General features: G+C 52.1%; 1 protein-coding gene across 2 annotated transcripts in view; it reads right to left on the bottom strand.

The window, feature by feature from the left end:
* Window positions 1-2,594: 2,594 nt before the first annotated feature.
* The window catches only part of SIRPA (signal regulatory protein alpha), a 42,742-nt gene continuing 31,437 nt past the window's right edge, over window positions 2,595-13,899 (bottom strand). For both annotated transcript variants that reach the window (XM_004272957.4, XM_049699740.1), the window contains exons 8-9: window positions 7,501-7,540; window positions 2,595-5,090 (exon numbers count right to left, since the gene is read on the bottom strand). In XM_004272957.4, coding sequence (XP_004273005.1) covers window positions 4,836-5,090; window positions 7,501-7,540 — 295 coding nt within the window. In that variant the 3' untranslated portion in view covers window positions 2,595-4,835. The remainder of the gene's footprint in view (window positions 5,091-7,500; window positions 7,541-13,899) is intronic.

Raw genomic sequence — 13,899 nt, 5'->3', positions numbered from 1 at the left:
GAGCGAGACCACCCTGAGACCGCATGATGTTTCCTGGCTCCCAATAGAGTCCAGTGCACCCCAACCCTGTATGTGGCCACTGCTGTCTCTCCAGCAACCCCCTGTCCCCATCATGCCCGTCCAGTGCCCACCCATACCCACAGTGGCACCACTGTCCAGAGGGACAGTGGCTCTTGAACAAAATTCATAACCTCTCTGCGCTTCAGTTTCTCTGTTAAACCGGGGATAATCTTAGGACCTACCTTACAGGTGTGTTAAGAGGCTGGAGTGAACTGATATTAAATAAGTTAATATTTGTACAGAGTTTAGGAGACTTTCTGATACGTGTAAGGGCTTATGTTAAAACTAAATAAAATAAACTAACGTGGATCCAATCTTGGCTGGTGTGAATATGCTAGAAGACGCAGTCGCTTTTACAGCTGGGCATTAGAACCTTGAGAAGGGGCAGAGATTTTCGTGATTATAATGTAAAGTGGGCAGGGGCTGCAGAAGGGAGAGCACGGGTCCTCAGGGATGGGGGCAGGTTGCGGCGGTCCTATCGCTCTCCTTTGCACAAGGAACACCCAGGAAGTGCCTGATAAATGCCGAATGCTTAACTTATTTCCCGGCAGGAGGGAGAGGGTCACTTGGGTCCCATGAACTTAGATTTCGCCTGCCAACCTCAGCCCTAGAGATACGGGCTGTGGAGAAGTGAGGCCCAGGTGCTGCGTGAATTACATCCCCCGGTCTCCTCGCCTGGATGTGCAGTTGGCACCCCCGCTCTCGCCTTCCCAGAGAACGAAGGCATTTCCCCACCTGCTCAGCCTGTATTCATGCCTGGAACACCTCATCCTGCAAGCAGCACATGTATTTCACAAGCTGGGGCCAAGGGAGGAGAGCTGAGTTCTCTGTCACAGCCAAGGTCCTGGAGGGTGAGGCAGGTGACCTCTCTGAGCCCAGCAGGAAGCTCCTTGCCTTCTGTGTGGTCACATGGACCAGGCCAAGGGCTCAGGGCTGATCCCGGGTGGGCTTGTGGATCCAAGTGCAAGTCCCAGCTTGACTAAAGATTCATTGTGTGAGATTGGCCAGGTCATGTGCACTTCTGAGCCTCAAATTTCTGTCTCTCTCTGCAAAATGGGCACAGCCACCACCACTACTGGACAGTTAGGAGAATTAAACATGATGGAGAGACTTCCCTGGCGGTCCAGTGGTAAAGAATCTGCTTTACAATGCAGGGGATGTGAGTTCGATCCCTGGTCAGGGAGCTAGGATCCCACATGCTACGGGGCAACTAAGCCCGCGAGCCACAACTCTTGAGTTCGCGCACCTCAACAAGAGAGCCCATGTACCACAAACTGCAGAGCCCATGCGCCCTGGAGCCTGTGCGCCACAACTAGAGAGAAGCCTGTACGCCACAACGAAAGATCCTGCATGCCTCAACGAAGATCCCGCGTGCCACAACTAAAGACCTGATGCAGCCAAAGAAAAAAGAAAAAAGAGAAAGAAAGAAGAGGCAGACTACTTGGGCTCTGCCATGGGGCATTAGGGAAATGACTTAGCTTCTCTGTGCCTCAGTTTACTCATCTGTAAAACAGGGATAATAGGAGTTCCTACCTCACGTGGTGGTTGGGGGATTAAATGAGTTAATAACTGTAAAGCATTTGGTATATTACTCACCACAGCAGGCATTAGCTATTATTACTGCTAATAATTTTGCAGAGTCAGTGCCCATATGTAATGTGTTGATATTAACTCAGTGGCTAGAAGTTGGGCTCTGAAGCTGGCAGCTAGAGTTTGAGTCTCAGCAACATCACTCATTAGTTGTGTGACCCCATAAAAGTTACACCACCTCTCTGTGCCTTGTCTATAAACAAGGTCAGTACTATTATTTACCTGGCGTTGTGAGGTATAAAGGGGTTAATCAGTGCAAAGCGCCGACACACAGTAAGCACTAACTATGAATGTCATGTTGCCATCATTATATAACTGTCATTAATATTATTAATATTCTTATGGAGGGGACATAAAGAAACTAACATTTATTGAGCACCTACTATATACTAGCACGAGACATGAATCATCTGGCAGTGTTATTCTAGGACAAGCATTAGCTTCCACATTTGGTAGAGGAGGAAAGTGGGGCCCCGAGAGGGTGACCTGCTTGTCCAAGATCCCACAGGTGGTGAGGGGTGACCAGACCCCACTGTGCAATGTTTAGGGCAGGAAGACCCAACGCTTAGTGAAGGCCTGCCATGTGCCGAGCACCCTAGCCCCTTTAATCCCCACACTAAACCTAGAGGGGGTATTATTGTCCCCATTGTGCCAATGACCAGCCTGAGTCTCAGAGAGGTGAGTGGTTTGTTCCCGCAGCTACAAAGTGGCAGAGCCGGGATTCAAACTTGGTTTTCTGTTGGAATTCTGCTCAAGCAGGTGTTTGGGTGGCCTTACCCTGACTCCCTCTGAGCCAGGGGAAACAAAGTCTTTGTGTCTATAAAACACAAGAGAGGATCAAACGCTGAAGTCACTTCCAAGCCCTGGGGCCCACATGATCTTCTCCCAGGCTCGTGGGCGCAGGGACAAACTCACAGAGACAAGGACACTCAACACCCAGAGGGGCCGTTGTTACCCAGAAATCTTTATTACAAAAATATTTTGCAAGCCAAAAAGTTTAAGTTGCAACTATATACAAAATAGGGCCTGTTTCCTTCCCCGCAGTTTGAAAATAAACTCCAGAAACCATGCTCCTTCCATACTGTTGTTTCGACTGCTTCCTTTTCCTGGGGTTCGGTTCACAAGGTATGGGAATCTCCAGGCTGCCGGGCTGAAGCTAAACTACGTGACTTTCTTGGCCTCCTTCCTTACTCCCCTTCCAAAATTCAAAATAAAATAAAATGAAAATGGCACCAAGAAAACATTTTTTTAAAATTCTGTGTGTGTGCGTGTGTGTGCTCACATGCGTGTGCTGTCTCTGGGCAGAAGAGAGGGAGATCAAGGTTTACAAGCCAAGCTTTTGGAATCTGGAAATAGCTCGAGCCAGGTGGCTGGGCCACTGTGCTCCTAGATGCCACAGAGAAGCTCTGGCTTGTGGGGCCAGAGCTGCCCACATGGCCTGTTGGCTCAGCCAGTTCCTGCATGCCATCATGTAAAACAGATCACTGTCCCCCAGAGAGCTGGGTCTGCACTCGGCTCCCCGAGTTCCACCTGGAGGACCTGCTGATGGGCAGGATGGCTCAGCTTCTGCCTCTGACAGCCTGAGCCAGGAATCCCTCGGGCATCAAATGGCTGGACCCAGGGGGCAGTGAAGATTGGCATCTCAGCTCTGAGAGCTGATCAGTTACACGTGAAGACCGAATAAACAGGGCTTGCAATATCTTCTTGCCCTGGGCCCAGCCAGGCCCCCACACTGAAATGGAGGGGTGCGGGGTCCGAGGATAACAGGGTCACGGCCTCTGCCCAACCTCTTGACAGAGGGACAGAAGGTAGGTCATTCCTGGCGTCACAGCTACCCAGTCCTCCTGGCTGTCTTTGATTTGTTCCAGTTTGATTTCGACAGGGTTTGGGAGCGGAAATGGAAGATTCCACCTTCAGAGATGAGCTCAGAGAGCTGGAATGGGGAAAACATCCAGGCACAGCTTCCTACCCTGCATGGCCCTAAAGTGCTTGTGAGCGATGGAGGGGAGGGATGGCATCTTTCCTCTCCCCTCTTTACAGGTGAGCAGACTGAGGCATTGGGTCTTGGCCAGACGGAGAAGGAGGCAGCCTGGAGAAGCATGGGCAGGTTCAGACTTAGCACACTGGGGGCTCGGAAGGCAGAAGTACCAGCCTCGTGGAGAGAGGGCTAAGTGTCTCCATGAAGCAGCCAACCTGGAACCTTCTTCCCCACCCTCAAGCCTCTGGGACTGGGAGGAACTCAGTTTCCACTGTAAGAGCATCCCTCCAGGACAACCGACCGTTCAACCTTAGACTGCACAAGACCCAACCACACACTTCAACACATGACAAAGAGCCAGGATAACACTGCTGTTGTTTTAAGAAAAATACAGAACAAAACACCACAGATCAAATTTTCTAACACCTCAGTTTCAAGATTGCACATTTCACATTTCTCAATAATTTACAGGCGTCCACAGCGAGAGGTTGTGAGTTAGTGCTTGCTGAAGGAAGCGAGCTCAGGTATGGAAGGGAGAGGTGGGGCCACGTGGAGTATCACCGTCGGAGGTCCTCCAGGTCTCGAGGGCCGTGAGGAGGGGCGTTTTGTCTCAGTCCTTGGTGGCAGAGGAGTTCCTCAGACGGTCCTCTCCTCCCCGGGGCTTGTGGCTGGTCAGTGCAGGGAGGGGAGACCGGGACTGCTGGCAGCCACGGCACCAAGTCTCGGGATGCGCGTCCAGCTTCTTCGCCATGGATGGGCAGTTCGATCTAAAGGGAAAACTTTCCCCAAAGCCCCAGGTGGGTGGTGCTGGGACGAGGAGGTGGGTTTTCTCCCTCCTCACTCTGGAAGATCGGGCTGCAGAGTGTCAAGGAGGCAGTCAGTGGTCTCCAAGACCATGACAAAGACCCACAGTTGATGGACAGAGGCGTGAGAGTTCTTGCACCCCTGATGGCTCTGGCCAGCTCCCAGGTCGGTTCCCTGCCTAGTCTGGCAACACTAGCCTCCATGTGTGGCCACATAGAGGGGCCATGGCTCCCGTGGAAATGCTGGAGAGCCAGCTGGGCTGGGGAGACAAGAGCTACCCTCACTGTTGGGTCCTGTCCCACCCTGGCCCTCCAGGAACTGGGCTGGCTGTCCTCATCAAGGTTGCCCGCAACGGGACAGGAAGGCTCATGGGGACAGATCCTAGAGATGACCACGGCCCTGCTCACTTCCTCTGGACCTGGACACTGGCATACTCTGAGTAGGATGGCTCAGGCTTGGGGGCTGGCTGCTTAGGGTTCCGGTTGAGGTGGACCATGTCCAGGTCGGCATAGGTGAGGGTGTCCTCGGACACAGGTGGTGGGCAGGCCTGAATGCTGGCATACTCCGTGTGGTTGTTGGGTTCGTCGGCCTTGGGGGTGGACTTCTTCCCCTTGGGCAGGTTCAGGTCTGCATATGTGATGTCGTTGTTGTCCTGGATCTAAGTGAGATGGAGAGAAGGTCATTCTGGAGCCCCCAGCCACTCACTCACCCTCGGTACCAAGTCTGGTTGCTTCTGTCTCTTCTTGGCCTCCACCGGCTCAGCCCTAGTTCATGCCCCCTCTTCTCCGGCCAAGGTCATCTGTCTCCAGCCTTGCCCTTCCAATCAGCCTCTTCCTCACATGGCCTGAAGGGTCTTCCTAACCGTCAGTGTAGTGGCCTCATGTCCCTGCTTCAACGTCACCCCCTCCTGCAGTTCTCGCCTGCCTTTCCTGATGCTCTTTCCTCTGCCTACAGTGTCCAGCCCTCCTTCTTCTTGTAATGAAACCCAATCCACCCTGTCAATTTCATCCTAAGACCCTCCTCTCAGCTGGGTCCAGAGCTCTGTCTCTGTGCTTCCTCAGTCTGTGCTTCTGCATCACAGCACCCGCCACCTAGGGCTGTCTGTGCCTGTTTGGAGGTCTGAGAAGATGCTGACCCCCCAGTGGAAGCAGACATTCACTTATTCACTCATTTATTCAACAAAAATTCACTAGGCATCTGTTATGATGCAGAAACCAAGGCTGGCACAGAAGAAGCCCCATGGATGTTAAATGAACGAATGAACGAGTGGTGGATGGATAAATGGATGGCAACAGTTTCAGCCCCGCTTCTGGTGAAGCTGGGGACTGGGGGACAGAAGACAGGGGTGTGTGAGAATGAGGCCAGCAGTGAACAGGAGGTAAATGTTCTGTAGGCAGAAGTCGGAGTATGAATCCTGGTTCTGCTCTCTCTGGCTGAGGGACTGGGCAGTTCACTTAGCCTCTCTGGGCCTTGGTTTCCCTATCTGTAAAGTGGGTCTAATAATAGTATCTATTGCCAGGGTCACTGGGAGGATCCGATGAGATGGTCCAGGTAAAGCTCTTAGGACGGAGCCTGGCTCATGCCAAGTGCACATATGTTCAGCACGTGTCAGCTGTCATCTGCCACCTGGCAAACCTGAACCTCTCCCACATGCTCATCTTATTACCCACAACTGCCGCCTTGAAATTACCCATCATGAATGACATACTTTGCTCCTTCTGTGCCTGGCACCTGCGCTGTAGCCGTGGAGGGGAGCTACCAATGCCCATGATCCTACCTGATGCACAAAAACAACCTCAGTCCCCAACAGCTGACAGGCGCCCTGCTCACACGTGGATCACCCGATTTAGGCCCTAACACAACCTGCTTGGTAGGAATTATTTACTCTATTTTACGGTGAAGCATCTGAGAGCCAGAGAAGTTAAATTCGGTCAAAGTCACACAGCCAGAAAAGAGCCAAGGTCTGCTGGCCTCTGAAGCTGTGCTCCGACGGCCCACAGCACTGGGAGTCCTAGTCACGGGGCTGCAAGCTCCACAGAGCCTTGCTCACTGCCCAGGGCCTGGCACATAGTAGGTGCTCAGGAAGTCCCAACTGACTGAATTCTGTATAGGCTTCAGTGCTCTTTTCACCATCATTCTTTCCCTGCAAAGTTCCAGAAAGAACTTTGACTTTGAAAGCCCCAGAGAGTAAAATGACGGGGGAGAAGGCCTTCCTGTCCCATGACTGGAAATGGTCTTGGATTTCTAATCACCACCTGAGCTCATGCCCAGGACCCGCTGGAGGCAGGAAGGGTGGGGTGGGGCTGTGCTGGGTCAGGAGAGTTTTGGCCTAGAAGCACCGTGCCTCTCACCAGCCCTGACTCTCTTCAACAGACTACAGATACGACGATGACAACTGCCAGGAAAATGTCAAGGACAGCTGCCATGTTCTCATTCCAGGTTCAGGGTAGGGCCTGTCTCCTTACAAGGCTCAGAGGAGCCCTCTGCCTCCAAGGTCTGACAGCGTCAGCTGGTGCAGACAGGGCCAGAGTTCTTGGAGACAGGCCAGTCATGGTGCCTTGAAATCCCCTCAGTGATGCTGCGGCGAAAATGCCAGCTCAAGGGAGTGTGTCCTTGCATGAGGTCATTAATGACATGGGGGCTTCCCAACCAGCACAGGCAGCGCAGTGCTGTGCATTACCCCATGTGAGCAGCACAGGGCTGCAAGGGTGCTCCTGGTGGAAGGACTGGCTGGGCACGTGCACGGAGGCTGGATGGCGTGATGAACACTAAGCCCGACTCCAGGGCACCGTTTAGACAGAACACATGGTGGACGGTGCCCTTCCAAGCTGTGCAGTGTTTGGCACTGAGTCAGACAGGCGGGGACAGACTCTCGGTGGTATGATTTCCTTGCATCAACAGGAGTTGCAGATCCTGTTCTAAATTAAGACTCCTTCGCCAGGGTGGGCGGGTGCCAGGGGTGGAGGATCCTTGCTTTCCTGAGTCCCCCCCTCCCTCTGCTCCAGCTGGGAGAGTCTGTCCCAGCCTGTTCCTGTTTCCCAGGAAGGGCATCTCACCAAGCACCGTACCTGGGTTGTTTCTCTAGTGTTCTTCTCGGGCTCATGCAACCTAAAAAGGAAAGAGACGCACAGATAAAAATACCCTCACTATCTCCAGTGCTCATGCAAATGGGTAAGAATAACATTTAGGTTCCACTTCCTATATGGGTGGGGGACGTGGATGAGCGATTCCCAACAGAAACACAACTGCTTATCACATGTTTGGACCAAAGGGCTTTTCAGCATGTACTACCTTTTTTTTGTTTAACCTACTTTATCATCAAGGATCTTTAAAAATTATAATACTCGGTGCTGGGGAAGGTGCAGTGAAACTGGCAGGTTCACACACTGCTGGTGGGAGGGGCTGACCGACACAACGTTTTCTGGAAGCCGCTTGGCAAAGTCAAGAGCTTGGAAGTTGTCCTCATCTTTTGACTCATAATAGCACACTTGGCCGGGTGAGGGGGGGGGATTCAAAATATAGAAAAAACTTTATGCACAGAGGCATTTACCACAGAACGCGATGGGGGAGGAAGGTTTACACCTCACAGCTCCACCAACTGGGACTGGTTAAGGAAATTAGGATAGATTTGTAGATAAAGACTTAAAAGGTTTATGAGGAAGTTTTTTTTTTTAAATTACAAATCACATTAAAATGATAAGTAAAAAGCAAAATTCTCTGTGGAATGATTTCAATTATGAAAAATGTGTGGATAACACTGGAAGGAAACATAGTAAAATGTTAACAGCAGGGGTCCTTGGGTGGTATTTTTTCTTCTTTTTAGTTACCCATGTTTTCCCAATGTTCTATATTATACACATCTAAGTCACCATTAAGAAAGGAAAAGAGAAGGACCAAGTGTTCTGGTTAATCAAAGAAGCTCTTCAAGCACTTGATTCTGTAATTGGAGGCCATGGCTTGGCTCACTGCAGGGTCACAGTCAAGGTGGTGAGCAAACCAGAGCCACTGGCTCTGCAGGAGTTGTGTAAATTCTCAAGCTGGCCACTCTGGGGATGTTAGCCTGGATCATGTCAGAAACGAGCAATGGGGCTTGGCAGTGGGGTTATTAATGGATTTGGCATGAGCACTTGGCTCAGAAAGCAGTTCTGGGGCAGGACGGGCCCCACGTGGCCAAGCAACGGCCCTCCAGGAGCAGGGACACCGTCTGGAGGGGACCATCACTCACTCAGTCTCCATCCATACCCCTCCTGCTTCCAACGGGTCTGGCTTCCCACTGCCTTTGGTTCAAGTCCAATGCCTCGCCCTGCTCGTAAGCCCTGTGCAGTCTGTCCCTGGCTGACCTCCCTAGGGGTCATTCACTCCCTCGGCCTCATTCACCCACTTATTCACTCACCCAATATTTCTCAAGGGCTACTTGATGTGGCCCACTTTACATGTCAACAACAGCCTTGAAGAACCCCCTCAACCACTTTTCCTCTTGGTTAACCTTTGCTCATCCTTCAAGACTCAACTATGTTGTCACTTCCTTGGGAAGGCTCTGACAGTGCTGGGCTGGCTGGGCTGCCCCTCCATGACAATTTCAAACTTCTTGCATATTTTCCCATCTGGTTTGTGTGTCTGGCTGTCTGCCATGCTTCTTCACCACATAGGTATGGGTGCTCAAAACTGACTTGGAATGAATGACAATCAGGCTGCCCCAGGGCCTTTGCACACTCATTCCTCCTTGCCTCTTCATCTGATTCACTCCTTCTCTTCCCTCAGAGCTGTTTCAAATAGTTCTTTCTCAGGGAAACCTTCACTGAATCCCAAACTCCGTTCTCAGAACACTGGGCTCCTCTCTCAGAGCAATTATTACAGAACAGAAGCAGTTATCCATTTTTCATGTCTGTCTCTCCTCCGGTCCCTCCTGTCTCAGTGAACGGCATTGCTGTTACTCATCCCTGTGCTCGGCTAAGGAAGTGGGAATCACCCCTGATTCTCCTCCCTCCTCCTTTAAAACCTGTGTCTAATCCACTGCAAGGTTTGTCGACTCTGCCTCCAAAGTACATATCGAACCCCTCCAGTCCGTCATCACCACCATCCAGGTTTTAAATTTCTGAGGAGCCTCTGGTGTCTCTGCTCTATTCCTGCCCTGCCTGCACTCCACTCCCCACATGTAAAATGCATCTGCGATGTCATATCATCTTTCTGCTTAAAACCCTCAACTCCTTCCCACCACGCAGTGAAATCCATCTCCGAGTCCTGACTGCCTGGCCTGCGTGACGTGCCCTCACCCAATGCTCTAGTCCTGTCTCCGCCCTCGATCACTCAGCTCTGGCCCCCTTGCCTCCTCCATGGTCTGTGAACACGTCCAACTGCTCCTGCCTCGGGGTCTTGGCACTGGCCATTCCCTCTGCCTGGTTTACTCTTGTTCCCGATATTCCCATGGCTAGAGCCTTCTCGCCCCTCAGCTGTCTCCTAAATGTCCCCTCCTTAGATGGTCTTCCCTGACCGCCCAACGCACACCCACCCCCTGCCCCCCCAACCTCTGCTCTGCGTCTGACTTTGTGTTATTTAGTCAGTGCCTGCAGCACATCGTGTATTAACCTCCTAGCTTGTTTGGTAACTTGCCTCCCTGTGGACCACTAGCTCCATGTGGGCAGGGACTAGGCCCGTGTCATTCACCACCAGAGCCCTGACACCTAGTAATGGGCCGGTGCGCCATTAGCATGCCATAGATGTTTGCTGAATGAATGAACATCTCTCCCATGGGATCAAAAGTGCCACGAGACCAGGGCTAGTGTCCTTTTTGCTACTCTTTGCAATCCCCCGGCTTAAGGCCTGGCGCTCAATCCAGATGAATAAATGAAAAGAGTCAGGGAAGCCTTAAATATTCCAAGAATAAATTCAGTGAATGTCTGACAAGTGAACAAATGGCCGACCGAATGAACCCCAGTGCCCAATTAAGGGAGCAGAGCCACATTTTTCTCTCATCTGAGCTGAGGAAGATTACAACGTTCTCTTGTACGGTCCTAACCTAGGGAGTTAGAAATAGCCAGTCCCCCCACTGGCCCTGCAATCTGATGGGCCCTTTGAGCTCAAAGTGGTGGCATTGCCCCCTCCCCTGCTCCGCCCCCTCCCGGGGTGCTGGGTTGTTACCCATGCCAATGTCCTCTGGAAAGCGTCTGATCCCAGTCAGCCTAGCTGAAGCTGGCGGCTGCACGGGAAAGCACCATTACCGCTCACTAGCTAACGCTTTGGCTTAGAGAGATGAAAGGGAGCAAGTGATCTCACGGCTCCCTCGGTAGGCTCATGCTGGAAAAATAAAAAACAGGCAGAAAACGGTTGGCTTCTCTGGGGAAGAAGAAACAGTCAGCAAGAGGCACTGGATCAGTGATGAACAGCCTCAGCTTCAGCGTCAGAGAAATCTGGGTTGACTCGTGGTTCAGCACTTACTAACTGTGGGACCTTGGGAAGGTCTCACGACTTCTCTGAGCCTCAGTTTCCTCAAGCACAACATGGGGACAATAATAAGCTTCTAGAGCAGGGGTTCTCAAAGTCCAGCTCGGAAGCAGCAGCATCAGTGCCACCTGAGAACTTGTTAGGAATACAAATTCCGCATCAGAAACTCAGGGGGTGGCGCCAGTAATCTGCATTTTAACAAGCCCTCCAGGGAATTCTGCTACACACTCAAGTTCCAGAACCTCTGCTGAATTAAACTGGGACAAGAGTAAATCATAGGATTTTTGCAATAATTAAATCACCAATGGGCTAATATAGGTACAATCATAGATCTGTGCCTGGAACACAGTGAATGCCCGATAAACGTTAGCCGCTGATGCTGTTGTCATTATTATTATCGACACACCCCTTTTCTTCCAGAAATGTACTGTCTAATTGAGGAGATGACATGTAAAAAAATAGTGACAACAATAAAAACAAAACAAAAAAGAGAGATCCTTCCACATTTGGGGCTGTGAAGCCACAGACAGGGAGAGTTTTAGGGATTCAGGAAGTTAGAGATCGGGGATTGCTGTGGTGGTTTGGGACGGCATTTGTTCATTCATTTATTCAACAAACCTTTACTGAGCACCCATTCCATTCCAGGCATGGTGCCAAGTTCAGCAGCAATTAGCGGTGAACGTGAGGGAAGTAACCCCTGCCTTCGAGAGGGGTGGGTTATACTATGGGGACAAGTGCAGAGACAACTTGGACACACCGGGGTGTCCATCCAGGGGCATCAGGAGAGCTCCCAGGAGGGGCCTCTGTCCCTGGAGGAGGTAACACCCTTGCTGAGCCCAGAAGGAAGAGCAAGAGGTAACCAGGTAAAAGGAGGGGCGCCTACACTAGCTTCCATGTGGCACAACTCCCGGGGGCGCTGTTCAGAGCCGGCCGTGACTGCCGCCCCCTGGAGCTGTGCAGACCCTGGGTGGCTCAGGAGCAGGGGTGGGGAGCACATCTCAGGGAGAGGCCCAGCGCACAGGGCGAGGAGAGCGAGGATGCAGCGTGAGGGAGGAGGTGAAGGGGGGCAGCGTTGGCTGAGGCACGGAATGTGAGCCCCAGGAGTGGCTGGGAGTAGAACTGTCCAGCGCAGCAGGGCTGGACCACGAGGTGCTTGAGGGCCTCAGGAGGGCATCTGGACTACCTCGAGGGCCACAGGGAGCCCCTGAGGGGTTTTAGGCAAAGGACGGAAGCTGAGCCTTGCCCTTGAGAAAGAGTGTACTTCAGTGGGAAGTGTGACAGTTGAAGGCCCGGCAACAGGAAGCACGTTTCCCTGGGGGCAGCGAGGAGCCTGGTTTTGCTGGAGTGGTGGCTCTGCTTGTTCAGGGATGGGGAAGCTGGGAGGCTGGCCAGGGCTCAGAGCAGGAAGCCACCTGCGGAGGTCAGAGCAGAAAGCAAGGCTCTCTCCCAAGGGCACCACAGACTCCCGCTGTGGGTCAGGAGGGACACATAGTGCTTCCTAGGGCCCTCCAGACAGGTCAGATGCTCTTGCTGTGTGCAACCGCAGGGCCTAGTATTTCCCCACTGCATCTGTGGTCCCCAACACAGGACACAGCACCCCATGCCCCCAACCTTGGTATCGTCCTTGACCCTACAATCCATCGGCAAGTTCTCTTGGCTCTACCTGTGAAATATATCCAGAATCTGACCATTTCTAAGCCCATCCCATCACCCTGGTCTAGGCCACCACCATCTGCTTGGACAACTGCAGCAGCCTCTTCTCTGGCCTCTCTGCCTCCACCCTCACCTCCTTTACCTTGGTCCACACACAGTGGTCAGGGTGATGGCTTTGAAAACAAAGTCAGATCATCTCCCTCCTAAGCCTCCTCATCCAACCAGGAGTAAAACCCTGAGTCCTAACAGCTACAGGCCCTAGACCCCTGGCTTCCCCTCCAGATCCTCAGTTCTGCTTTGCAATTCTGAAATCCACAAAGCTCTAAAAATATCAAAAGATTTTCAAAACCCATTTGCTGGCAAAACCTGTCCCGAACCAACATGAAGCTATTTATAGTTTGTATTTATCGTCCTTGGTGTGGACGTTCATGTTTCCATGCAGGTACATTCACGTGGTAGATGATGGGGTGCTGCCTCTACTCTGCTGGGGTGAATGTCGGGGGCCTTCCCTAAAGCTGCAAAGTCTGGATTAGTCACCCATCTGCTGCATGGGCCACAGCTAAGGTACGTGGGCCTGCACCTCCTGACCTCATCCCTTCCTGTCCCTTCACTCCTTCTGCTCCAACGGCTGGCCTCCCCTATCCTCCCGGTACTGCCCACCTTGGGCCTTTGCCTCACCTGCTCTCTTGCCCAGCAGGTGTCCCCTCACAGGTCCCCAGCTCCAGGTCCCTGCTCATATGTCCCCTTCAGAGGAGGCCCTGCCCCTGCCCTCCCTGCCCCGCAGTCTCCATCCCCTTGCTGTGTTTGATTCGTCACCACCTGACGGGGCATTATACTGTTTTGCCTCCAGGCTTACTGCCTGCTTTTCTCACTGGCATCTGAGCCTCATGAAGGCCCAGACTGACTCTTGTTCACTGCTGTATCCTGAGTGCTCAGAACAGAGCTGGTGCACAGTAGAGACAGCAAAAATCACCGATAATGTGAACCAACAAACTAATGCACCATCTGTGATGTCATGTCATCGGCTTAGCTTCTGACCAGGTCACGGGCTTCAGGAGGACACAGATGCTTCTATCCCACTCATGCCGGCATTGCCAGGGCCGTCTGTGCCAAAGCACTCAATGAATATTTAGTGAACGAAGGAAAGAGCAAAGTATACAATTTGGATTCGGGGGCAGAATGTGCAGGCGTTTTCTGCCACAGTCCAGATGGGATTTGATCAGGGTCTCACTGTCTGTGGACAGCAAGCAAGAAATCAGTGCCTCTGTGTGCAGAAATCCCCTCAAATCCCCTCATTTGAGGTAGTAATTACAGATGGACCTGGTGAGAAGAGCTCATAAAGGAAAAAAATAGTTGACTGGCGCAGTGGGTGT

The sequence above is a fragment of the Orcinus orca genome, chromosome 16 (assembly GCF_937001465.1).
Source record: "Orcinus orca chromosome 16, mOrcOrc1.1, whole genome shotgun sequence".
Classification (NCBI taxonomy): Eukaryota; Metazoa; Chordata; class Mammalia; order Artiodactyla; family Delphinidae; genus Orcinus; species Orcinus orca.
The sequence above is the reverse complement of the archived record's forward strand: the minus strand, read 5'-3'. Positions and strand labels throughout refer to the sequence as shown.